This window comes from Heloderma suspectum, chromosome 5, assembly GCF_057233095.1.
Source record: "Heloderma suspectum isolate Gila_16-S chromosome 5, 16-S_ref, whole genome shotgun sequence".
In the NCBI taxonomy this organism is placed as follows: Eukaryota; Metazoa; Chordata; class Lepidosauria; order Squamata; family Helodermatidae; genus Heloderma; species Heloderma suspectum.
The window spans coordinates 184,251,722-184,279,431 of record NC_139462.1 but is presented as its reverse complement, the minus strand read 5'-3'; the positions used below and the strand labels follow the sequence as shown (position 1 = coordinate 184,279,431).

Here is a 27,710-nt window from a genome sequence, read left to right as displayed (position 1 = left end):
ATTGGATTCCAAGTCAACAAAATTAATGGAATGAACATACAGACACACACAGAGAGCAGTGCTGAGATCAAAGCTCTTTTGATCCCAGCACTGCTCTAACAGTATGCAGCCAGTGGTTGTTATAGTTTCATAAAGTGCGGTCTCATGAAACAAGCAGCCTGGTAAACTATAACATAGAACACAGGTAAAAAAGCATTCTCCATTCTGGTTATTACTATATGAAATACTACTAGTCCTTTTTTTAAAGTCACAAAATAAATTCCTTTATTTTAACTATGGTAAAAAGCAACTGATATACTTTTCACTCAAACTAATGTTGAATATTGCTAACATAAATTAAGGATATTTTAGCTTCAGAAAATGCAGTTTTGGAATTGTTAATAGTATAGGTGTATACTTTATAAAATGGCCCAGTTCAGCTCAGAATGATTAGGAGTCCATCTGCTTTGACTTGGGTACTGAACCTGAGTCAAGATTTGGAAATCCAAGGCTTCGTGCCTCTCATTGACGATCACGGGAAATTTTAAAAATGGCTATAACTTTTTTTTCTCATTGTCAAAATTGGATAATGTTTATAGGCACAGTAGCCCCTCAGGAGTGGATTACGCCTATCAAATGTCAGAAAAATAGGTAAAGGGGATTTGTGCTATGCATCTTTATATTTTGACTTTTTTAAAAAAAAAAAGTGAACTACAAACAACTTTTTATTTCTGTACAAAATTGGGCAAAAATTGCAGGGACAGTTGCCTTTTCTGATATAAAACATGCCAAATTTCACAACAATAGCTCTGGAGGCAGAGCTCCGGGGGGGGTGCGTGTGCGCGTGCGTGCAAGCGCCTTGACATTTTGTGCGGAACTGGCTTATGGTTTGTGGACCATTTTTCAGAAAATGACAGAGAGCCTAGAAGTGTTCCTAAGTAAGAAACCTGCAAGGTTTCAGGACGATAGGTGCAGCAGTTCATCTTGAAGATGAGTCCTCAACTGGGGGTGGGCTATTGATTTTATCCCTTCACTCCCCCCAAGAGTTTTTGGTCAATTTATATGAAAACTGCACGTCACAGATGTGTTCCCAGGCATGAAACCTGCAAAGTTTCAGAAGGATAGGTGCATGGACTAGGAAGTTATGATGTTTTAAAACCAGTTTAAGGCTTTTTTCATAGTGAAGCTTGGTAGCATTTGCAGAATGTCCCTCTCATGGTCCCATCTTTGCCCTCCCTGAAAGCACAGTTATTGGGGAGCCCCTGGTAAAATGTGTCCTATGATTAGAAGGTGGACCTGTCAGGTACTCAACTGCCCTCCTTCCCTCCCCAGTCCCCCCTCATCAGCATGTCCAGATAAACAGAATCACAAGATGCTATCTGCGGAGGAGACAGAATGTCTCTGTATCCAAACCAAAAATAGTGAATGAAGCCTCATGAGGGTCCAGTTTCAGTTCTGGTCACTTCAGAGGGAAGCACACCTCACCTCAGGAAACACCAGAAATGGACCAAAGGGTCCCAATCCAGCTCTGGCTTTGGTCAAATCCAATGCACACCCCTAGTAAAGTGCTATGATGAAGGGATTAACATCCCTATTACATTTTGCTATATTGGTTGTTATTGAAGAATACTGGGAAAAGGTGGGAACACTGTGTGCACAGACAAGTATTCTGAAGACACTGTCCATGTCTATCTAAAAAGCTTACCATCCATATGAAATACTGATTAATATAATCAGGATCACTGAGCTGATTTATTAATGGAAGAAGAATTCCTCGAGCAAGGATTTCCTGAAAAATAATTGAAAATTAAATTACACCAGATCGCAAACTAAAACAAAAAATATGAGAACAAACCAGATAAAAAGAATTTAATCTTTCATCTTTCTTGAAAAATATCCCATAAAATCACTTTCTGAAGCTTTATCAACATTGTGAATGACAGTTCCATAAATCTACATTTCTATCCATAGTCAAGCTGCCCCCAAAATAAACATACCAAAATATAGCAAGTGATTCTTCCTAAGAGTCAAAGAATGTTAACTAGAACAAATCTTTTTACACTGGTTACCCTCCATGTGAACATAATCAAGCCGAAGGAGATAGCATGGCTGTGCTCACTGGCACTGCATCCACTGGCAGCCCTGCACCCCACCCCCTGTCCACATGTTGGGGGAATGTCTGCAAGAGGGAAGCCTGCTAAGTATGTGTAGGTTCTCCCCCTGGCCTTTAACACTGTGAACACCGCTCCAGATCACAGAGAGCACCTACATGCGTCCAACAGGCTTCCTCGATAAGGACATTTCCCCAACATGTGGACTGCAGGGAATGCAAAGGCAATGGTAAGGGTAGCAGGCACAGCCCCATTCTTTCCTTCCATGTGATTACAATTATGTGGAGGATAACTGTGAAAAGGGCTCCAGAATAAACCAGTTTACCAGCACCATCCTATACATGGAGCGTAGCTCAAGAGGTAGAGCACATGCTTTACATGCAGAAGCTCCCAGGTTCTATCCCCATGGGGCCACAGCTCAGTGATAGAGCACATGCTTTAAATGCAGAAGCTCCTAGGTTCAATCTGCAGGAGCCTGAAGAGCTGCTGCCAATCAGTGTCAACAATCCTGGGCTAGATGGGCCAATGGTCTGATTCAGTATAAGGCAGCTTTCTACATTCCTAACTCTCACCAAGTAGAGTGGAACTTTGTCCCAGGTAGGTTTGTATACACTTATGGCCTAAGACAAAGAGGTAAATGAATATTAGCTTTCACAATGTTTCATAAAAATAAGTACAGATAGGTGTGGCATATTTCTAACAGTTACAACTCCATAGTTAATCTATTTATTTTCAAACAATGAAGGCTGCAATTATACTATTTTAAAACATTCATTTCATGTTAATAATTTTGATTAACTTTATTGGTGATATTCAATTTTATATATAAAAACATTAAGGCTGCGTTCCTATCCATATTGAAAAAGAATTAAGTCCCACTCAACTCAGTGGAACATACTTCCTAGTAAACATGCATACCAATAACTTGGGTTTATAAAAGACAATTTTAGTGTATGACAGGGATAATCAAACCGTAGCTCAGCCAGAGGTTTATCAAAACAGAATTCAAAACACCACTTAAGAAGCTTCTATGTGAAGAACCTGTGGTCTGCCAGAGTTGAATGAGTGGCTTGTATATGGTAAGAACAGTTAAGGTTGAGAACTAAGCTGGAAGCTAGTGGGGAAGTGGAGGAAGGAAGACAATATAGCATCAAGATAGCAGCAGTTTCAGTAGAACATGAACATGGCAAAGCAGTTGGTAAGAATCAGAAAAGGGAAGGAAGAAAAATGGCAGTTGTGGTTCAATCACACAAAACAAAAGGGAAAGATTGAATTACTAAAGCAGGGCTTGATACTCCTAGCTTTATTAATAGCATCTGCTATTGTACTTAAATGTGAAGTAATAGAAGTTGCTTCTGCAGCCACTAAAAATTCTCCAAGACCCCTCCTAGCTCTACCATTTGGGGGGTTGGGGAGCAGGTTCTCAAATAAACTGATATTTGTAAAGCTATCATCTTTACCATTTATTCATCAGCGTAATCAAGCAACTAAAACTTCAGTCACAAAAACAAATTCTCCCCTCCCACAATTTACTGGTGGGGCTGACAAGCAAGAGCTCTAGGACTTGGGACACTTAAGGGCTTGCCACAATGCTGGTATTCCAGAACCACCTTTCTAGTGCAAAATATGACTAACATAGGAGTTAAAGATGGCTTTTCCTTCTGGTCTGTAGTCAAACCCGAGTGGAAAAAGAGGGCAACACAAATACAAAAGAGCAAAACGAAGCAAACCTCAAAATGCTATTGAACAATATAAGGAACTTTAACTAAAAAAAAAGGAAATTGCTCAATGCTTGTGGGCAATGAAACACCAAAACTATAATTCAAACAACAGAAAAATATTCATAATGCATATTGTATATAATATACATAGTCGCTAATCACAGATCATATTCAAAACAGAACATGATTATAATTAGTGACTATGTATATTATATACAATTTAAAATGGCCTATTCTTTCAGAAAAAGTTCAGAAGTGCTTTTATGTAACAGGCATGATCCAGTTCACTACAGGCACAGCAGCTGCAGCCAGAGAAACCCCATATACTTGATAGAGTGCCATTCCCTCAGACACATACATGCAGGCAACACAACAAGCATTTAGGAGGAATGGAAGATCTGTGCACACCTCCCATATTCCCATCCAGCCCTTCATCACCTCAATGCAGAGCCCACTCCATAACGGACCATCATATTGCCTACATCCATGCATAGATACAAGGCGTGGGGAACTGGGCTTTAGCAAGCTATGAGAATCCTTCATGCATAGGCACTCAGTGGTGGACTGCATCATGGTCATTTTGTTTAAATATTTTACAATATATATTTATATGTAATTATGAAATGATTAATCGTTTAAAAACAGATAGCACAATTGACTGGAACAACTGAACAAGGAAATGTAGAGAACTTTAATTATTGGACAGGCCTAGAATATATCATTCCTGATTATACAAACAATATGCAGCTCTTAGGCTAAGGAATGTTGCATGATAGGATATGAAACTAAATTTACCCTGACAAAATATCTCATGATCTTGTTCTGGAAGTCTCCAGGAGGTAGCAATAAATACAGTAAAACTTCACACAGATCCCTTAGGAATCCTAAAGGCACAAGATATAAAGAAAACATTGTATAAGAAAATCTAATATACTATTAAACTTACTTGTTCCTTATCTTTCAAAAAGTAACAGAAACCTTTATACATTGCAACTAATACCACCACCATTTGGGGGGTATGAGAAAATCCAACAGACCAATTGTTGGAAATAACTTTCTAAAAATACATTCACACTCAAAATTACAATATTAACTTGTAGTATATACTGTACAGTCTCGTAAGTCCCATTTCTAAACCAACAGAAAAATAAATTATTTTACTATTACAAATATATTCTTCCTACAGATTAATGACAGAATTCAGTGCTAAACCTATGAAGTAAAAAATACTTATTGAACACCAAGGGCTAATAATTGTCCATCTAAAAATTTCAGATTATTTCCAGCAGACTGGTTGCTGGCATAATTTATTCACAACATATCTCAAGAAAGTAAAGAGGGGAAACCTTCTTCATCTTTGGGAGATGTGCAGACTAGATCACGACACACTTCCTCCTCCATTTCAACTTCAACTTCAAAAAACGTATCTACAAGATCTTCTGCTCCATCTAAACAGAAATTGAAAAACTTAAATGGATATAGAAGTGAACACTGAAGTACTCTGGTCTGCTGTTATCCCTAGTAAGTTACAAGAGCTGCACTAAGATTCCTCTTCCACATTAACATCTATGCTTATTATTATAATACTGCCATATAATTCACACTTACCTCTGGCTTAGCAATTTAATTCTCTTTTTCCCCATGTGTGCCAAGGTATGCACTTCACAAGAAAAAAACTATTTTCAGCTTGATAAGTATGTTGTGCAAACTTCCACTACAATTATACAGAAGCTTCCAGGTCAAAACCGAGAGATGGAAATGGCAGAAGAACCAGTTTAAGTTATTTGTTTATTTCTACAATGAATTATGAAAAGGTCAAACCTATTGCAGTGATTTACCTGACCTACCTAATCAAGCTGCAGATATAAGCATTCTAACTGGTACTTGAGATAAAATAACAGAACTTTCCAGAGAAGGAGCATCTCTCTCTAGCCAGTGACTTCTGTTCATGCAGACAATGGGTGACATCCAATGCTGTGCTTATACAGGGGAAATTCCCTACTTCACTCCCCACTGCAGCCTCCTGTAAACCTCCAAAAAACTTTTCTGAAGAGCAGGGGACTCCAAAGAAAGGCCTAGGGCATAGTGTGGGGAACTGGAGGGAAAGATGTATTCTTGTGTCAAGTAATGCAACTCACATGGTTTTTAAGCATAGTATTTAATTACCACTAGTAGATACAGATATTGTGTTAAACTAAGGTACTCCCAGTGGTAACCAGCTGTAAGAAGCTGAAGCTCTGGTTTGTTTTTGTTTTTTTAAAAAAGATAGCTTTTACTGAAAAACAGATTTCACTGAAAAACAGCTGTAAGAGAGCCAAAGCCATCATTCGGTTTATTACAAAAATCAATAGGACATATTTTAAAATGAAGATCTTACCTTTACTTGGATCATCTTTTTCAGTTATCCTTTGCTGAGCTTTTCTGAATACTCTAAGATGAGTGGCAAAATCATCCACAAGTCGGGTTGTAAAATAAGGCTGCCAATCTATTTCTTTTGACCTTTTAAGATAAAGAGATATTACGTTAACAAAATCTTACAAAGCAGACTTGAGGTGCAACCTTACACACAGGAACAGAAGAAGACCCATGCTGGATAAGACCAAAGGCTCATCTAATCCAGCTTTCTGTTCCCACAGGGGCCAGCAAGATGCCTATGGGAATCCCACAGCAGGACATCAGTGCAAAGGTACTCTTCTGCTCATGTGCCTTAGCAACTGGTATTCAAGGGCTACAGCCTCTGATACTGGAGATAATGTATAGCCATTGCGACTAGTGATGTTTCCTCAGAAGTAAAACCTATTGAATTCAACTGGTCTTACTCCCTAGTAAGTTTAAGACTGCAGCTTAAATTCTGCAGTAAACTGGTATAGCAGAGAGGAATCGTGATTAATACTATTAGCATGTGGTTACAAATGATGGATTCAGTTGCAGCAACATTAGCTTCCAGCACTTAAGCAGCACACAGTAAAACTGAACACTAGGTGGCAACCTTGCATAAAATGTTGATTCAGCTCATAAGAACATAAGAGCCATGCTGGGTCAAACCAAAGGTCCATCTAGTCCAGCATTTGATCACACAGTGGCCAAATACCTGCCTGTGGGAAACCCACAAATAGTGCATGAGTGTAATAGCATCCTCCTGCTCATGTTCCCCAGCAACTGGTGTACACAGGCAGACTGCCTCTGATACCTTAGATTCTAAGAGAAAATACAAAACCCAAACCAAACACCAACCCAAATCTTTTGGCATTATTTCTTATGAAGTGTCTGTGTCATCTGGTGAACAATCTAACCAACCTACAAGTGAATGTTATGATGTTAAGAGAGTTGTGTCCCACACAATTGTGTGTGCAGTTCTGTAGAATAAAACATCTAAAAATATTGTGGGTGTAAAAAGTGTCTCAATCCTAATGAAACTTGTACTTGTGCCTAAAAAGAGGTAATGATAAATCATAAGTGGCTAATTAGCATCCCGAAAAAGGGGGTTGGATGAAGATTAAGTTAACTGCACTTAGTTCCCATTGAAATTAATGTGACAATTTAATTGTAAGTCCCACTGATTTCAATGGGAACAAAGTGCAGCTGGCTTAAAATAGTGCTTTAAAAAAAAAAAAAAGGTTCTTCAGTTTCTTCCTACTTGTGAAAACAAACAGTGAAGCTACTTCACATGAGTAGAAGTGAATAACACAATAACTTCTTGGAAATGTAGGACATTATTTCACAGTAATAAGAGGGTAGTGTTTGGCTTTTCAAAATTATGTATGCTTACCACATGTGATTACTTTCTGCCCCACCCATGGCCACTTAAATAATTTCTCGTGATGAGCAAGCCGCCCCCCCAAGTGATTTCCCTAGATCAAGGGAATTGAAACAAATAAGATGAGAAAAGGCAATCACTTATATACATCTTCAAATGGTTTTGAATTCCCTAGGATATATTGCCTTGTTTCAAAAAGCCACGTTGACCTTGACTGGCAGGGGCTGCAACACAAACTCAGAAAATATGAGATACTTGTGTACGCTTTTGTGACATGGCATGTTTTCATGCATGCACCTTTTTATTTTGCAGATAACAGGTATGGACAATTTTTAATACAAATATCTCTTCAATATAAATAACTTACCTAGAAGAAAACTGAATTAGTGCATTTTGGAGAGCCTGCCTTATTTCAAGAAGAAAAGACTCATCATCACTTAGTGTGTAATACCAATACTGGACATAATCACGCAAAGAGAACTGGATAACCTAGAATTATATCAAAATTTATAAATATTAAAAGATTAATGAAACAAGTAATTCTTTTCACAGATAATGTTTAGAAAAAAGTCTTCACAGAAATAATTTCTAACCAATTAGGTTGGTGAAAGCCACACATAACATTAAACCATGGTAGAATAGGTCTGGGGAGAGGGGATTCACATGCATAGTAAGGGACTGAATGGACTTGAATGACCCCACAAGCACACTCCCTAAAACTCTGGTTCATTGTACATCTGCATCACATCGCTTTAAAAAGCTTTTTTTTCTGTCAAAGAAGTGCATTTGCCACTGTAATAGAAGTTTCAGAAGTTGAAGAGGAGCCAATGGATTTATAAATGTGGTATATCTTCTGATCCTGTTCCACAAGTTTATGTTACCAGACAGTGAACACGCAGCATAGCTGCGACACACTTATGCATTTCCAAGTCTTATGGTTTATCATCATGAGACCACTTCTGATCTTAATTTCACAAATCCTACAATTAAGCTATTATGTAAGGGCTTAAGCTTTCATTAACAACAACAACCTTTTATATTCCACAACAACAGAGAATAGCATAAGAAAAAGACTCTAAGACAAAACAGTAAATAACATTTAAATCTCAGATTTCTAAAATAATCTCAGTATTTGTCTGGGAATTATATCAAGGAATCTAAAGGACCAGGTCATGAAATCCCACCTTGCACCCTAAGGAAAATTCACCCACCGCACATATTACAGTGCCGTTTTCCCTGAGCTAAGCTAACAAGTAAAAAAAAAAATAGTAATAACAAAACAGAAGTACGTTTCCTTTAGTACTTATGCAGCTTGTAAATTTTTAAAGAATCAGACATAACAGCAAAGCAAGATTTACAACTACAAGTAAGAGGCAGCACAAGCCTCAGGTTCACATGCTGCCTCCTCCCCTCTTCTCCCTTCTTAAGAACACAAGGGAAGGGTATTGGAAGCTTTCATTTCTGGTTTGCAGCAAACCAGAAATGAAACATGTTTAGTCTGAAACATGGTTTGGGCACTTGTTTTACTCCAACCATAGCCTGTTGAGTTCAGAGGAAAGGGTAAGCTACAGTTTGCTGCAAACCAGGAATGCAAAGTTCTAATCTCTGCTCCACCCATGCTAAGAAAACGGGAAGTAGAGGAGTGGGAACACTAGCCCAAGGTTCATGTCTGCTCATGCTTGTAATTGCAAACCATCATCATCTTATGGTCTACAGTGAAGTTCCACACAAGCAAAAGCAGCCCCTGTGGCACACAAGACATACCAACAGAAGACAAAAGGAACAGATACTACATTGCAGATTTTGGCAATATCACTGCTTTATCATGTAATTACAAGAATAGTTAACAAAGAGCTTTGCTCAAAAACTATAGGGCATTTGCTTCTTGGGGAGGGGTGGGGTGGAGGCCATTTGTAACACCCGCAGAGTTTGTTGTTCTACTAAGCCTTAGCAGCTAAGGGTACATTTCCTCAGGGAAATTTGTCTTTTTGTCCTTTCAAAATATGGCTATACATTGAATCTACCCTGTGGTGACCACAGCGTCAGCAAGACTTCAATTTCTCAAGTTCCAAGAGCCAGCGTAAGGGCAACAGGCAGAAGTAATGGCATATGTACCTAAATTGAGGAAACAGCAATTTATTCTATGCTTTGCTTGCTAGTCTGTGCCATCTGTTTCCGGTTATTTGCATCAACCATGCCTGTGGCCAAGACTGTAAGACAAAGAGTAATCATGGTCTGCCCTTTCCCCTTAAACCACCAGCACCAAAGCCTTGCCAAGAGCTGAAGATAGTTCAGAGCACAGTTTTATCTGGGAAAGTTGCTGAATATGTATGTCTTAACTTAGCAGATAATAGCTAGGTAGTTATCTGTGAAGAAATGAAGTACCACAATGTCCAACAGAGAGGGTAAGATTGGAGAGGAAGGGGTGTGTGTGAGTGTGTCTGTGTGTCTGTGGGTGAGAGAGAGAGAGAGTTGCCCTGGCTGTGGGCGTTGAACTCTTAGGTTAGAGGTGCTAAGATAGTGATAAATCAGATTCAAAGGTTTACTTACAAGGAGACTTTATTGGGTAACTTACAGCACACAGGCGTACCCAACGGTTGGATCAGACAGCTTCTCTGAACCACGAGCCATTGGGTCAAATGGGTTTTATACAATACACGTTAGCAGTGTAACAGCAGCAAGCACCCCCTAGCGTTCATTCCCAGCATAAACTAACAGCATTTGGTTCTCAGCACAGCCACCTGTAAACAAACTTGACTTCCCAAGCAGAGTGCTTGATAACACTCTCACTCATTAGTATGGAATGTGCTAGGCCACGCTATCAGCCCTTTGAATCATCTTCACATGCTCAGAGGTTTACTAGCAAGGGAATTGCAACAATAATGAACTTAAGCAAGCATTATGGATCTCTAGGCCCCTCTAACACTACAAATGATTTGGCTACACTCCTGGGGCCAATAGAGAGAGAGAGACAGAGAGACCCCAGTATTGCTAGTCAAGGTATGGACATTGAGTCTAAGGCCTTTGAGAACATAAGAAGAGCATGCTGGATCACCAAGGGCCCATCTTGTCCAGCACTGTGTTCACCTAGCTGCCTGTGGGAAACTCACAAATAGGACGTGAGTGCAAGGGCACCCTTCTGCTCATGTTACCCAGCAAGTGGTATAGAAAAGCATACTATGTTTGATACCGGAGGCAGCATACAGCCTTCATTACTAGTACCCACTGATAGTCTTATCCTCCATGAATGTATAGTCCTGCAGGGAGTGGTCCTACAGTAAGGAACTAAGAAACGTTCTGGAAAGAATATGTACAGGGAAATGTTTCTGCTAATTATCAACAACTGAAACACGTATGTTGGTGACTATATGAGATAGGAGTGACCTAATGAAAATACTAAGTGTGCCACTGGAGTCACTTAAATTCTTTGGAATAAAGGCCAGAGATGTTCAAAGGGGCGGGAGCTACACCATATTTATTTGCACATGGTCTCTACCTGACCACCTGACCTGTTCCCAGAAAGAACGTGAAAATGTCAAAGATATCACACCCAAATAAATGTGGTATAGCCACATAATTCATTCATTATTTGAGTCCCATTATGTGAGGCATTGGGAGTATGTGTGGGACTGAGATATACCAGCCTAAACATTTTGCCATTTCAGCATCTAGATTACTCTCCGACAAAACAGCGTAATACTTTAGTAATGAAGGTCACAGAATATCATTGCTACAATCTATTTAAAAATCAATACATTTTTGAACTCACTTGCTGCAGAGGTTCGTCAATTATGTAGGCACCGGTTAGCCTTCTATCAATCTTAATAGGCCTGCTTTCCTGTTTCATTTCTTCTATGCACTTCGGTGGAAGAGATTGTACTTGATTAGTTCACAGGTTTAGTTCACACTATAATTCACAGAAAATAAAATGTGGACCCATAGCTATGCCTTACAATGTGAAAAATGATTCAGTGAAAAATACACCAACTATGACTCTCTTGCACACACACACCCAGTGGACTTTTCATATTTTTCTCCTCCCTTAGCAGCAGCCACTTTAGAAGATCCCCATATTTAAAAAACACATCTCATGATATGGCAAAGGGATGGAGGCTGCTGTTAGGTACAGAAGTGATCCAAATCCCACTACGGACAGCTAGCTGTCCACTATCTAACAATGCACAAATACAAAGTGTACATTTTCATAGAAACAGGCAGACACTTTTTAATTTAGTTTATGAATGAAGATCCAATATTCAAGATTAGGATTTAGAAAAGTAGCTTCACTAGGAAGAGTTCCATGTTGCTCACACTTTGTCTATCTTTGCAGTCTATCATGTATTTGAAGCATAGTGTTTTCCCAAGTTAAGATTAGAGAGATCCAAATAACTCAAACTGAAGAAGCAGAACTCGAAAGTGAAAGGTCCAGAATGGTGATCCTGAACATGATGAATGGTGAACAAGAAGACCCTCTGAGCTAATTTTCAGAATACATACATAAAACACTACATTAGAAAGAGACTAAAGGCCAAATGAGACAATATTTGAAATGCATGACTGCATTTCAAGTATTTACTACCCACGGAGGGAAGCTAACACAGCACTCCCCTCCTAGGGCAAATAGCAGCTTGGAGCAATTTGTGTCAGCATCATGGCCTGGGGAAAGGGTTAAACCCCCCCCCCCCATGTGCTACAGTACAATCTTAATCTTCTCAACAGCTGGCTGTTTTTTTAAAAATCGACATGAGAAATGCAATCACACATCCCATGTATTTTCTTGTTTGAAATGGAGAAACTGCTCATAAGAAGAGTTACTTAGCATTTCATACAAGTCAGAATTTATTACAACGCTGCAAAATGTATAAACCACTTTACAACTATATATTTTATTTCCAGTTAAATTATCTGGGTCTTATCTTACATAGTCAAAACAGCACCACCCACACATAATAGGGAGGTATCAGCGGGCACTGGGAAACCCTGAAGTTACCAAAACTACAAAGAAGTTCAGCAAAAAACCCTGGGTGGGGATGCTCAGTGGCCTCAGAATTCTGATTGATTAACTGCTAAAGAGGAAAATCTCTCATAAGACCAGGAAAGAGGGGGAATAGAATGGTGGGAAAAGGAAAACTGCAGAAAAGGCTCATCCATACAGTAAGGGTAGAGAGAACCATCTTCTTGTCTAGATAGGACATTTCCTGGCTCACAGTGTGAAATTGTTTTTTAAATGTCCCCAGGGATAAAAATGAGAGCTGCCCATAGAAATCAATGAAGAAATCCAGCATTTTAATGTAGTTGGTACTGGGCCTCAGTGTGCCCACACACATTCACCCCAACATACACCAAAATTGCCGAATGGGGGAAGCAGACAGGGAATGGAGTAGCTGGAAACCTGAGTAGAAGCACTCCACACTGCATCATTTTGTTGCAGAGCTTCACTTGTTCATACTTATGCTGTATTATTTCATTTTCTTTGTAAGAGAAATGAATATGTTGACTAACAGCAGAATACATTTAATAGCTGAGTTTTTGAAAACTTTTGTTTTCCCATTAAAAAAATATTTTGTTAACTGGGAAAGGAAATGCAGCAGATGGTAAGAACACGGGTGAGTTTATTTTGAGGGAAATGAATCAAGAAAAAATGCCTGTACATTTTTTTCATATTGCTTACCTTAGTAATTCCAAATGATGTTGGAGGAAGAAAGGAGTGTTCACACTGTTCGAGGTACTTTTCTGAATTGGTTTTTCCAAACAAGAGTGTTACCACAAAGCCCCTAGAATAATGCAATTATATTGTAAATTTTAAAGACTGAGACAATTTCTTGACTCATATTGTAAATAAAACCCAATAGCCAAACAGGCTACTCTAGTCATCTGTATACCTTTTCCCATTCGATGCTAAAATAATGTTTTTGCTGTACTCAAAAAACCCTGTTAAATAAGCGCATTTCTGTGAAGCCAAATCTTGCTCATTAATGCCTTTAAATTAGCTTCATTCCTCCATTGTGAGTAGAAAAATTATTCACTGTGAATTCACAATAATGTCCAAAGCAAAATTTAATACAATACAGATGTAAAGAGGCAATTAGGTAGAGTAGCAGTATTCATAACATGAAATCAAGTTTATAGGAATAAAGATACAAGCCAAAAATGTTCATACATTTAAAGTGATTTATGGGGCAATCCTATGCAGGTTAAGGCAGGGGTCCCCAACATGGCACCCGCGGGGACCTCCAGTGGCACCTGTGAAGCTCTCCACTCCTTGCCCCCTTCAAAAATGCATTGTTAACAAAAGAAAAATTGAAAATCGTTAAGGCACCGGGTTCTGCTTCCTGTTCCTGAACCTGCCACTGATTAGCTGTTTGGCAGACAGGAAGAGAAGGAAAAGAGTTTCTTCCTGACCCCGCCCAATCTTCTTCCGTCCACACAGACCTTTCCCCTTTGCTCTCTTTTTTTCCATTCCCAGCCTCTAGCATTGCTACTTCTCTCCCCACAATCCTTTTCCTCAGAATTTATCTCCCCTGTACCCATTTACCTTGCTATTTCCCCCTCAATCCCAGCCTCTAGCCTTGCTGTCTCTCCCCCCACCTCTTTACTTTGCTATTTCCCCCTCCTTCCCAGTCCCTAGCCTTGATCTTTCTCTCTCTCTCTCACCCCTTTATCTCCCTATTTCTTCTTCCTCCTAGCCCTTTCTCTGTTTCTTCCTAGCTCCTTCTCTTGTTCTTCACATGAACACACACACAGCACCTTCCTGGGCGGGGGCTGTGGTGGCAGAGGAGGAGGTAGCAATAGGGAAAGAAGTTGCTGAACCTGGGGTCAAGGTAGGGAAAAGGTTTCCTTTCCTGTTGGGATTGGGGGCATTTTCCTTTCTTTTGAGTCTGGGAAAGGTGTGTGAATGTGGATAGGATGAGTAGAGCAATTATATATAGGTCTACTTAGAAGTTCTTCTCATTGAGTGCCATGTAAGCATGCAGAGGATTGCAACCTTAAATGGATATTTTGTTGTGCATTTGTGAGGTCAAATATGTGGATCAGCTCTGGAGTTCAGACCCGTTCCCTGCTTACACTCAATTTCTTGGGTGAATTACTTGTCTTTTGACTAGCCAAGCCCCCCACAGCAGCCATTATGTGACTAGCCACACCCTCCATAGGACCCATTTTGTGGTGGTGCCCACAGCAGTTTCTCAAATTCCCAAATGTGCCCATGGATCCAAAAAGGCTGGGGACCCCCAGGCTAAGGGACTGTTAAAATTCTAGTGACCTCTGCTGACGGATGTCCTCCCTGGATTGCAGTAGAGCTTTCCACCACTGTGGCTGGAGCACTACCAGTAGAACTGATAATAGGGCCATGGGCGGTATCAGGGGTGGCTGAGGGTCAGCAATTACCTAGGTTCCCTCTTTACCTCAATACGCCCCCAAAGAGAGCTGGAAACTACCAAGAGCAGGTGAAGTTAATTCTCTCAGGGGGGAGGGGTGCCTCACCTGGCCTACACAAGCCAGGAGGACAGAGGAGGATGTCCCTCCACCCGCACAGCACTCACACTAGTAGGATTGTTCACTTACATGTAAATGTATTGGACTAATTCTCAGGGAATACAAGTTCTACATTTCCTTGATTCTTAAAAAAATGTGTGTCTTCCATCTGAACTCTAAAGCTCATGCCTCAGCACAAACAGCTTCAGTTGAATATTTTGCATGTAATGGATAACAATGCTCTATCAACAAGGCCCAGTTACACTAACCTCATTTACTAAAATATACCTGACACTGAAGAACAGAAGAACCAGAAAGGGTTAATAATATTACCAAGCAGATACAGCAATTGTGGTGAGAATTTTTTTTGTAGCAGTCTTTGCACAGACCAAGAGGATGGATATCTATTTCATGTGTTGTGTTAAATACAACCTCTTCCTGTTGAGTTTGCTCCTTTTTAATCAGGGCAATTTTACACACACACACACACACACAACAAGGTTACTTCTGATTGCAGTGCATCATTCTTAATTCTAATGCCTTCTTTACATAGATCAAACACATAAAAGTGATATACTTACCCACCCACAAAGCAGAGGATATAAAATGCAAAATAAAATATAGCAAATGGTCCAAATGTTATTAGAAAAAGCACAACGCCAAGGCTTCCCCATCCCCATATGGAAAGACTTGTCTGGAATAAAATAAGACACAAAAACAAGTAAGGTTTATGTTTTATATCTGAAACAATAATTTGTCAAGTCTTCTTACATTTTTGTAACTTAATAGACAAAATTTAATTCCTTTCTAATAGCTCCTATGTTTAGAATCCAAAGGGACTGAACTTAGAATATCTAGGTTTATTTTAACTAGGTTTAGCAGTTGTCACACACTACACCAAACATAAGTACCCAAGGCAAGAGCTGTATGATCCTGTGGCTTCCTCACAATCCCTAAAACCTGGTTTTTGTTACTGTTAAACTGGGTCAGATAGAGACAGAACAGGAGCATTTTGTTTCCAGGCCTCTTCTAATTTACAATTTAGAACATCCCCAAACAAACATGCGACTTGAAAGTTAAATCTCACTTACTGCCAATCAATCTTTTATGAACAAGGTGCAAAATATTCTTGACAATCCATTTTTATTTTAATAACTACAGTACTTAAATACCATTTCTCAGGAACTCCAGAAACAAAATTGTAAGGCAAAAAACACAAATAAGAGTGATAATATTATTTAAAAAGTACTGTTGGGATTATTTTAAAGCTATTTTACTGGAGAAATTTACCCTTTCCTAACCAATTAAGGAATTGAAGAAATAATTTCAATTTCTTCAAGAAAGTAGTGGAATACAAGATTACCAGAAGACCTAATTGACTTGAGAATCGTTTTCAGATAATAGTATTTAATTGTGCAGTAATCCAAAAATAGCTAGACTTCCCACTCCCCCCATGTCAGTGCTGGCAGTCTGTATAAAACTGCCTTACCCCAGAGCCACAGTTTACTACTTGGCTGACACAGGATGAAGTAGTTGCAACAACTCCCTGGAAATTCCACAATTTGGCAGCTCCATAAATAGTAACAAAATTTATTGTGGCTTAAATTTTCATACACCAAAACTTTATCAGATGCACTATAAAAATAAGTTGATTTACCAGGTAGGAAATTAAGTCAAATGGATAAGCATAGGTACAATTTCATCAGAGTTCATTTCAATGAGAGTGTGAAAACTTTTTGTTTCAGGGTTGTTGTTGTTTTGGTAACAGATAATAATGCAATTAAAAAAACACTCAGCAAAAAGGAATACAGTTCCTGCAAATTCACTGAAGCTTCTCCACCCTTTCCCAATTCATGCTTGGAGCTGACATGTCACTGCCTAATCTCTTAAACATGGTGGGAAGAGCAATCCTTTGGCCCCTAGTCATTGTCTCTGGGGGCCATATGATAGTTCGGATTCCTGGATCTGAGGTCAGAGACAGTGGTCTGACCTTGGACCCAGGAGTCTGAGCTCCTGACCCCTCTCCCTCACAGCTGGTGCGGAGAGAACTGTGCCAGCTTCCTTTCCGAGTTCGCAAAAGCAACCTTCGAGAGGACGGAAAAAGGACAGTTCAGGATGGGATCAGGGACTCCTTCCCTCCCCTTCAGGAAAGCCCTAGCTAGATGGGCAAAAATGCCCATCTAGCAAAAACACAGAGCGGGAGAAGCTCTGCATAGGATGCCTGTCAACCTCCAAGTTCTGATTGGAGTGCTCCATTGGATACTGGCCCAGGTGAGCTCACATGCTCCTCCTTTTCTTTATGTAACAACTACCCTCCATTTCTGTTTCAGAGCTAATGTTTAAGTTTAATCTTTAATCTTTGTAAATCAAAGCTAGTACCAACGTTTGCAACCATGGTTAGAACTGTGCTTGCAAACTATTGTTGAGGTTAATTATGGTTACCAAGAATGCTAATGGAGACCTAAATAATAAGCACTGTTAAATTCAAAATAAAGGGAAATGGGAATGCTACTGCAGGACAGAAAGGGTGAAAAGAGAATAAGTGTATGAGACCATAGGATGCTCCTGTGATCTCCCTAAACATACCAAGCCTGAATTCCAGAAGACTAGTCGAAACAGGTAAGCCTCACAAGGATGAATGTCCAACACTTTAACATGGCCATATGAGTATAGTCATCAAGATTTATTTCTTATGTGAGGTGATTTTATTTGTTAAACACTACCATGAAAGTTATATTAGGCTAACACTGTGAGCTTATTTAAAAAAACAAAAAAGCACAGTGCTTCACTCTATCTATCAAGTTTTTCTACGTCTTGACTTGTACATATATTTATCCAGTCAGTGTGCGGGGTAGTTATAACTATCCTTTATCAACAACACTTTATCTTTTGGCTAGCTGCCTGGTTTTCTCCATCTCATGTTCACCTTCAGATTTTTGCTTGGGGCAGAGTGATAGTATATCCCAGTACTACACTACTTTGGGGGCTTGTTTCTTCTAGGTGATACTGTGAAGGAGTTTGTTCCTATTAAGCATCATACTTTATTGGACTCCAAGCCCTCTGACATACAAAGGGAACCCCCCTGCCCCCACCACCGCCATCTCCTTCCATTTTTATAGTGCTTATCCAGGGACAACTATATCCCACTGATTCTGTTTACTGTTCCATCATGTTACCAGAAGCTCCTCACCTCCTGTAAGCTTTTCCCAAAAATCAATTTAAAATATGCTCTGCGGCTTTTTGTGTGTGTGTGAAGCGCCAGTAGTCTGGTTCCACTGAGGCCAACCCTTGTTTGCACTACACAAACCAGTTACCATGCAGTCAAGAGATCATCAAGCCCACCTTGATGTTCCTAATTGTTCAATACTCCAGTATCAGGTCCCCCACTGTGCAAGAAGATAATCAGTTCCATCATACAAGAACCAAGTCCCTTCTAATAGATTGTATTCTTCCTCCTGCCAAAAGACTTTCATTCTCTGTAATAGCAGACAAGCATCAGCATGGATGTGGGACCTTTCAGCAGTCCCTGAAAGTCTCACCTAAAACACTCTCTGCTTCTCCAGGTCAGCCCCTTATTTAAATCAGTTAAAACGTATCAATGCATCTTACAAAAATATGGGGTTGAAAGTACACATAAACCAGAATAAAAATAAAACCAACAGAACCGTATTTTTAAAAAATCCTCAAGAGATAAACCTGTTCCCGAAGAGCCTGGAGCTCACTGAGCCATGTATATGCGCGCGCGCACACACACACACACACACACACACACACACGAACTTATGCCCAACAGACCCAGTCATGCATGCAAGAGTGAGAGAAAAACAAAGGGTATCCCCACTGTGGAGGAAGGGGATTTCCTTTCCTGACTTTCTTATCCTATTCATGAACTTGTCAGGGGTCTAACTCCCCTGACTCCTTAGCTTTTTTCTTGAAACTGTCATGGGGCCTCTCTCATACCAGCAGAAATAAGCTATTAAGAGCTTTTAGTTATGATGGCTATATATGGAATCTCCAGGTTCAGAAGTAGTATGCCAAGCAGTTGCTAGGGAGCAACAGGGGAAGGCTAATGCCTTCATGTCCTACTTGTGGACTTACCAGAGTCCATTTGGCCACTGTGGGAAACAGGATGCTGGATAACATGGATCTTTTAGTCTGATCCAGCAGGGTTCCTCTTATGCTCATAAAATGTGGCTTCCTCACAAACTACCCCTAAGTATGTATCTGTGGCTAACTGCTTCCTATTCCTGTTGTAGCCAATTAGGGTTAGAGAGCTTAGCTTTAACAAAGGATGTATGGCTAGCTTGCAGCCCCAAGGCTATTCGGTCCAGCCAGATGACTCCACTGCAACAGAGTATGCAAGACTACAACTACCAGTGATTAAAGGGATAAACGGATATGCACAGAACTTCTACAGCCATTTGTAAAAAGAGCTAATAGGAGAATCTTAGTTCTGACAGTATCTTGACAGGAAATTACTCACACGAAAGTCAAAATTATGGCTTTATTCCTTTTACAACTTAATAACTCTTAAGTTGTAAACTTAACAACAAGTGATCAACAACTTAATCACAGTTCTTTAAAATTAAGTCAGTTTCCAGTAAAAGTATTTTGGAATCCAAAGGTGATATCTGCCATATAAGGAAATAAGACTTCTGTTGGGAGCCTAACTGTGGGTCAGTTCCATCTGAGGTTGCCAACTTCCTCAGTACATCTACTGCCATCAGTTTCTTTCAACAATAGCTCCTTAGGCAGGAGGTGCCCCAGACGATCCAAGTTAACTTTTGACCTAGGGTCGGAGCAACAGCCAGCTGAAATCCTCTCAGCACTACAAGGTAAATCTAGCCCATCCTCCCATTCCTTGCTCTTGGTCAAAGGATGCAACATGAAAGAGCATTTGAGGAAAAGGTCATTGAGCTTTAAAAAAAATCTAGCAGTCAAAACCCAATTCAAATTAAGGAAGGCTTATTTAGGATCAGAAAAAAGATTTAGCAAAGTAGCATCAAACACAAAATAAAAATATAGTTTCTAATCAGCTTAAGACATTAAATCTTTTAATGCCATAGATTCGTATTTCCATCCTAAAGGTAAAGGTCAGTCTAAGATGCCCAAAGCTAACGATGTCTATAGCAATGAGAGCGGGGGGGAAGGACTCTTTTGAGGCAGAGTTTTGAGACCTGAAGTTGGACATATCCTGTACACATATATAGGTTTTGACACATGGGAACCCTCCATAATACCAATGAAAGCTACTGCAAATGTTTACAGTTCTTTTCTGTAATTTACAATTACATTTCTATATCACTCAATAGCTGAAGCTCATTTAGTAGAGATATGGTTGCTCTTTTGTTCCAAGTGAACAGCAAAATGCAGGATAGGCAAGGTGATAACTTATCTTCGTAATCTTCTGCTTAGTGCTGGTGGACTTAAGTGCTTATCATAGTATGAAAACAAGTGCAGGGAGAAGCCATGACTTATAATTCCTTACATCACTTCCTGGCATATAGAAGGGGAAGAAATGGAAGCAGTGACAGATTTTACATTCTTGGGCTCCAAGATCACCGCAGACGGTGACTGTAGCCATGAAATTAAAAGACGCTTGCTCCTTGGGAGGAAAGCTATGGCACACCTAGACAGCATAGTAAGAAGCAGAGACATCACCTTGCCGACAAAGGTCCGTCTAATCAAAGCTATGGTTTTCCCAGTAGTAATGTATGGCTGTGAGAGCTGGACTATAAGGAAGGCTGAGCGCCAAACAATTGATGCTTTCGAACTGTGGTGCTGGAGAAGACTCTTACGAGTCCCCTGGACTGCAAGGAGGTCAAATCAGTCCATCCTAAAGGAAATCAACCCTGACTGCTCATTGGAAGGACAGATACTGAAGCTGAAGCTCAAATATTTTGGCCACCTAATGCGAAGAGAAAACTCTCTGGAAAAGACCCTGATGCTGGGAAAGACTGAAGGCAAAAGGAGAAGGGGATGACAGAGGATGAGATGGCTAGATAGCATCACCGATGCAATGAATATGAACTTGAGCACGCTTCGGGAGAGAGCGCAGGATAGGAAGGCCTGGCGTGCTATGGTCCATGGGGTCACAAAGAGTCGGACACGACTGAACAACAACAAATACACTATTTATTTATAGACTGCCTTATAAACATAGTTCTCAGAGCAGTTCATAATATGAAGTAAAATTATTTTAAACTGAACAAGTATAAATACAGCATAAAAATAGGTACAAAGTGTAAAAACAGCTGGAGGGAGCAATCCTATGGCAGCTAAACAGTGTCTAGACAGCCACAGGATTTTCAGTTCCCAGAAACCTCACTCCCTGCCCCCACCCCCACTGACTTGTAAGCAGTGCGGTTTGTCCCTGTCTCAGTGTTCGTAACTGCAGCGCAGAGTGGATGAAGAAGGGGGAGTTCCTAGGGGCAGAGAAGGGAGGAGACAGTGGAAGCACTGTTACAATGCTTCCTCTGTGCTGTCTGGCCTCCTGTCAGGGTGGACACTGAGCCCATAGAACCTCAGAGCAGTTCTGAGGAGGAAGAGCCATCCGTGGGAGAGGAGCGCACTCTTCCCTCCCAGGCCTTGCAGCTGGCAGAGATTCCTCCTGCCGGCATTCCAGACATAGATAGCAGTCCTGAGAGTGAAAGAGCATGGGAGGAGGACTGGCTGGATGCTCGACGCTGACGCAGACAACGATGAGCTACGGAGGGCGCAGAAAGGAGGCGCAGTGCCCGTTTGGCGCGCAAGCAACGGTCGCGTCCAGAGGACCCAAGGGAAAAGGGGAGGGACTCTCCCTACCCCATAAGTTCAGGGTCTGCAAGTGATTCTCGTTCAAACGGGGACCAACTGTTTCTCACCAGAGGCATAGATTACTCTGCTGTTCATAGCTTAGTTGCTGGTGATAGAGTTATTAAGTTGTAAAAGGAATAAAGCTTTGAAAAGAATCCTCTGTTTGTGTCTGGAGTTGGCTACTGGAGTAGACTGAAAGAGGCCGGCTATGGCCTCCTGACACCTCCCACCCCGCTCCGACATGTCCCAACTAGACAGCCAAAATTGGCTGTCTAGCTGCAGATACAGGGTGGCTGGACCACAGAGGAGGAGATGCTCTCTGTGCTCTGCCCACCCTGTATTGGATAGTCAGCTGCCTCCAAGTTTGGAGATGGCCAACTATCCCTCTAGGATTGCACCCTACAGCTACGGCACCATGGAAATGGCTTTTACAGTAACCAATCTTGTGGGCTGTCTTCATGGGGATTTTCCTATGGATTGGGAGCATTCTGAGGTTGTTCAGAGCACATGACATTGTGGCCAGCGTGCTGCCAACAAGCAGCTTCCGTCTTGAAAAGCTGCACTATCTGAAAGTCCTTTTACTCCATTTTTTTTTTTTGCAGTTAAAGTGCCTCCCACGTGGTTCCACGTGCCGCATTCTTCCACATTAACTCCTGGGCGTGCCTTTGTGACGTGGCTGTGAACTGGCAGTGATGTGGTCAAGGGACTGTTGACCCCCTCATAGAATCACAGAATCATAGAATATTAGGGTTGGAAGGGGCCAACAAGGCCATCGAGTCCAACCCCCTGCTCAATGCAGGAATCTAAGTCAGAGCATCCCTGACAAATAGCTGTAGAGCCTCGTCTTGAAGGCCTCCAGTGTGGGAGAGCCCACCACCTCCCTAGGGAATTGGTTCCATTGTCGTATTGCTTTTACAGTCAGGAAGTTTTTCCTGATGTTCAGTCGGAATCTGGCTTCCTGTCACTTGAGCCCATTATTCCGTGTCCTGCACTCTGGGATGATCAAGAAGAGATCCTGGCCTTCTTCTCTGTGACAACCTTTCAAGTACTTGAAGAGTGCTATCATCTCTCCCATCAGTCTTCTCTTCTCAAGGCTAAACATGCCCAGTTCTTTCAGTCTCTCTTCATAGGGCTTTGTTTCCAGTCCCCAGATCATCTTTGTTGCCTTCCTCTGAACCCTCTCCAGTTTGTCTGCATCCTTCTTGAAGTGTGGTGCCCAGAACTGGACACAGTACTCCAGATGAGGCCTAACAAGTGCTGAGTAGAGGGGAACTAGTACTTCCCGGGATTTGGAAGCGATGCTTCTATGAATGCAGCCCAAAAGAGCATTGGCCTTTTTTGCAGCCACATCACATTGTTGGCTCATATTCAGCTTGTGATCGAAAACAATTCCAAGATCCTTCTCGCTTGTAGTGTGGTTGAGCCACGTATCCCCCATCTTGTAGCTGTGCATTTGGTTTCTTTTTCCTAGGTGCAGAACTTGGCATTTGTCCCTATTAAATGTCATTCTGTTGTTTTCTGCCCAGCGCTCCAGTCTATCCAGATCACTTTGAATTTTGTTTCTGTCTTCCAAAGTATTAGCTATCCCTCCCAATTTGGTGTCATCTGCAAATTTGATCAGCATTCCCTGCACCTCCTCCTCCAAGTCATTAATAAAAATGTGGAAGAGCACTGGGCCCAGGACTGAGCCCTGCGGTACCCCACTCGTTACCTCTCCCCAGTTTGAGAAGGTCCCACTGATAAGCACTCTTTGAGTCCGATTCTGTAGCCAACTGTGGATCCACCCGAGAGTTGTTTCATCTAGCCCACTTTGAGCTAGTTTGCTCATCAGGATATCATGGGGCACTTTGTCGAAAGCTTTGCTGAAGTCGAGGTATATGATGTCTACAGCATTCCCATGGTCTACAAGGGAGGTTACTTGATCAAAAAATGAGATCAGATTTGTCTGGCATGACTTGTTTTTGACAAATCCATGTTGGCTTCGAGTAATCACGGCATTGTTGTCAAGGTGCTTCCAGATGGATTGCTATATGATCTGCTCCAGAATTTTCCCAGGGACTGATGTCAGACTGACTGGTCTGTAGTTCCCAGGTTCCTCCTTTTTACCCTTTTTGAAGATAGGGACAACGTTAGCCCTCCTCCAGTCATCTGGCACTTCCCCCGTCCTCCATGATTTCTCAAAGAGAATAGACAGCGGTTCGGAGAGTTCTTCTGCCAGTTCCTTTATGACTCTAGGATGCAGTTCATCTGGCCCTGGAGATTTGATCTCATTCAAAGTAATGAGTTGTTCCTTGACCATATGCCTGTCAATCTCAAGCTGCAATCCTGCCCCTTCAGCCTGTACTTCGCCTTTGCCAGGGGGCTCATAGACCCTCTTTTGGGAGAAGACTGAGCCAAAGTAGGAATTGGGCACCTCTGCCTTTTCTTTGTCATCTGTTATCGTTTTGCCATCCTTATTGAATAGCTGAACCACCATTTCTTTCCTCTGCCTTTTACTATGCACGTAGCTGAAGAAAGCCTTTTTGTTGTTTTTAACATCCCTTGCTAACCTCAGCTCATTCTCAGCTTTAGCCTTCCTGACACCATCCCTGCAATTCTGTGCTATCTGCCTGTACTCTTCCTTTGTTACTTGGCCTTCACCACTTCCTATATGTGTCGTTTTTTGTTTTCAGGTCATCCCTAAGCTTTTTGTGAAGCCACATTGGCTTCTTCTGTTGTCTTTCACCTTTTCTTCTTGTTGGAATTGCTTGTGATTGTGCCTTGAGAATTTCCTTTTTTAAAAGCTCCCACCCATCTTGGACTCCTTTTCTCGCTAGCATCGCTTGCCATGGGACCTTACTGATCATTTTTCTGAGTTTATGAAAATCAGCTTTCCTAAAATCCAGGGTACGCGTTTGATTACACTCGGCTTTTGCTTCCCTTAGAACCAAGAACTCAAGTACAACATGGTCGCTTTCCCCCAGAGTTCCTGTAACTGCCACTTTATCCACTAAGTCATCTCTGTTGGTTAGGATCAAGTCAAGGATAGCCGATCCTCTAGTTCCTTCCTCTACTTTCTGTAGGAGGAAGTTATCCGCCACACAAGTCAGGAACTTCCTGGAGGGGCCATGTTTTGCAGAATTTGTCTCCCAACAAATATCGGGGAAATTGAAGTCCTTGTCTTCTCCTTGATTGGGTGGCCAGTAGTAGACTCCGACCACCAGGTTCCTTTTATTCTTTGCTCCATTTATTTCAACCCAGATGCTCTCGATGGGGCTACCAAGCTCATCCTCCTGTATTTCTGTGCAGAGATATGTATTTTTCACATACAGTGCAACCCCACCTCCCTTTCTGTTCCTCCTGTTCTTTTTGAACAAGTTATATCCTTCAATTGCTGTATTCCAGTCATGAGAGTCATCCCACCAAGTCTCAGTTATACCTGTCAGGTCATAATTTCCCTCTTGTATTAAGAGTTCAAGTTTGTTCTGTTTGTTTCCCATACTCTGGGCATTAGTATATAGACATCGAAGACCATGTGCTTCATAGTCTGCCTTTCTTCCTACATGTGTCTGAAGACTATTATTGGGCACTATCAGAGCTGTTCTCTCCATTACAGTGCATGCGCCTATGTCCACTGTTACCCCCAACATTACATCTCCCTTCCCCGTAGGATTCAGTTTAAAGCCCTCCTGATGAAGTTCTTCATGCTGTGGCCAAACACAGTCTTCCCAGCCTTTGTGAGGTGCAACCCATCCCTAGCCAACAGCCCATCTTCCAGGAAGTATAGCCCGTGGTCCCAGAATCCAAATCTCTCTCGTCGGCACCACCTTCGTAGCCAGTCATTCACCCGGAGTATTTTTCATTCCCTTTCTATCCCTCTTCTAACTACTGGAAGGATGGATGAGAAAACTATCTGGGCCCCAAAGTCCTTGAGTTTCCTTCCCAAAGCTTCAAAGTCTGACGTGATCTCTTCGTAGCTCCGCTTGGCGGTATCATTTGTTCCCACATGGATGAGAAGAAAGGGATACCTGTCAGTGGGCTTTCTGAGTGCAGGCAACCTTTCAGTCACGTCTCTAATCTGTCCTCCCGGGAGACAACATACCTGGCGAGTCCATGGGTCTTCGCGACATACTTGGGTCTCGGTCCCATGCAGCAAGGAGTCTCCCACTACTACCACTCTTTTCTTCTTCTTCTTGTAGGCCTGGGTTTCATCGCCTCTGTTTGACTGACCTTTAGCCTCTTGCTCACTCTCATGCAGGTTCCCCTGTGATTCTTCCTCTGCAGGCTGTCCTCCAGTCTCATCCGCAAGTACCTGGAATCGGTTCCACAGCTCCACTGCTTCCACTGGTGCAGAGTGGCGTCTAGTTCTTCTTCTCCTAACTGTCACCCTTTTCCAAGGAGTATCCTCTATTCCATTTTTCTTCACCTCAGCGTTTCCCACTGCCTCATCTTGCTGTTGCTCTTCAAGCTTCTGGTCTGCCCTTTGCTGCTGTAGTTCCCCCATTCTGTCCAAGAACTCTTCATGTTCTCTTATTCCCCGGAGGGTCGACAGTCGCCGCTCCAGTCCACTTACTTTTTCCTCCAGCAGCGTGATCAACTTGCACTTGTTGCAGGTGTAGGCCATGTTGTTCTCAGGCAAGAAAACAAACATTGCACACACCTTGCAGGTCACCACCACTGGAGAGTCTTGTCCTTCCATAGCCTCTTTTCCCTTTTTGTGTCTAGCTTTGTGATTGTTCTAGACTAGCCTGTGCCTGCTCCTCTACTCAGTAGAGGTTAAAAGCAGAGTCCCACTGGTGTGAAAGTATGTGTTACAAGACAAATAAATGGAACAAAGTTAGTTAAAATAAAAAATAAAAATAATTTTAAAAAATGTTAGGGGCCTCCCCCTTGACCTCCCCTGCCGAACTTCCCTGGCCAACTCCTGTTTGCTCCCCCTGTTCGCTCACTCTGGTCGCTCGCTCTCTGGGAGCTTGCCTGCTTCTGTAGTCCCTGGACCAGCTGGAGCAGCTTGCTCTGCTCTGCTCAGCTGGGAGGCGGGAAACAGACTGAAGCTTCCCTCCCAGTCAGCTGCTGGGAGTACTCAGGCCACACCCCTCCAATTCAGTTGGAGCTCTCAGAAGCACCTGGTGAGCTCACAGCCTCCGTTCACTTATTTTTCCACTGGCACTAATATTCCCCAGGGAAAATAATCAGAATAACTACAGTAGCTAGCCTGCCTTTCCAACTCACCAAAGCACTACTGCACTCTGTCAAGCCTTCAGAATTGTACTGTACTTCCTTTTTGCCAGTGGGAGTAACTAGCCTCCCTTTCCCCATTGAGAACTGCCATTATGTGCTTCTCTGATGTTTAATGCCAAAGCTGTGTTAATTCGCCTCTCCAATGTTGCATTACTTCACTTCTCTGGGCGCTTGTCTGGTCCTTGCATTACTTAGCTGCTTCTCTGATGTTTGCCTTACTTCACTTCCTTGATGCCTGCTTTATTTCGGGGCTTGCCTGATCCTTGCATGTTCCTTTGCTTCCCTGCTTCTCTTTGTGTTGCTTCACTTCCCTGATACTTGCAGTAAAAACGGCTTGGAAGCTACAACTCTGACAGTTTGCTGGAATGGAGCAAGACTGGGGTGGTGGGGTGCTCTCAGGGAGAGCCTTCAGATAATAGGAGATTTGGATTCTTCTTGGAAAAGTGAGCTTATACTCTTTCCTTTTGCATTAAACAAATGCACATTAGAGCTTTATCACAGTAGTGATCTGTCAAGGTATCAGGATCACAGGGCAGAGAAGCCTTTCATTGTGAGCAGAGCGAAAACATCCACAGAAGGAGAAAGGGTGGTGGTGGAAGCTATAACTCTTGCTACAATTTGCTGGAATGCAGGCGAAATTGAGGGGATGGGATG

The 27,710-nt window shown here is 41.8% G+C and overlaps 1 protein-coding gene across 17 annotated transcripts in view; it reads right to left on the bottom strand.

The window, feature by feature from the left end:
• The window catches only part of SNX13 (sorting nexin 13), a 110,799-nt gene that overhangs the window by 39,334 nt on the left and 43,755 nt on the right, over positions 1-27,710 (bottom strand). For 10 of the 17 annotated variants that reach the window (XM_084858607.1, XM_084858606.1, XM_084858620.1 and 7 more), the window contains 9 exons: positions 15,623-15,735; positions 13,240-13,342; positions 11,338-11,427; positions 7,936-8,057; positions 6,189-6,310; positions 5,158-5,259; positions 4,607-4,695; positions 2,663-2,710; positions 1,685-1,768 (listed from right to left, as the gene is read on the bottom strand). In XM_084858607.1, coding sequence (XP_084714733.1) covers positions 1,685-1,768; positions 2,663-2,710; positions 4,607-4,695; positions 5,158-5,259; positions 6,189-6,310; positions 7,936-8,057; positions 11,338-11,427; positions 13,240-13,342; positions 15,623-15,735 — 873 coding nt within the window. Of the gene's footprint in view, positions 1-1,684; positions 1,769-2,662; positions 2,711-4,606; positions 4,696-5,157; positions 5,260-6,188; positions 6,311-7,935; positions 8,058-11,337; positions 11,476-13,239; positions 13,343-15,622; positions 15,736-27,710 lie in introns of those variants that run through there. The other 7 variants (XM_084858619.1, XM_084858616.1, XM_084858618.1 and 4 more) reach the window with 2 other exon arrangements.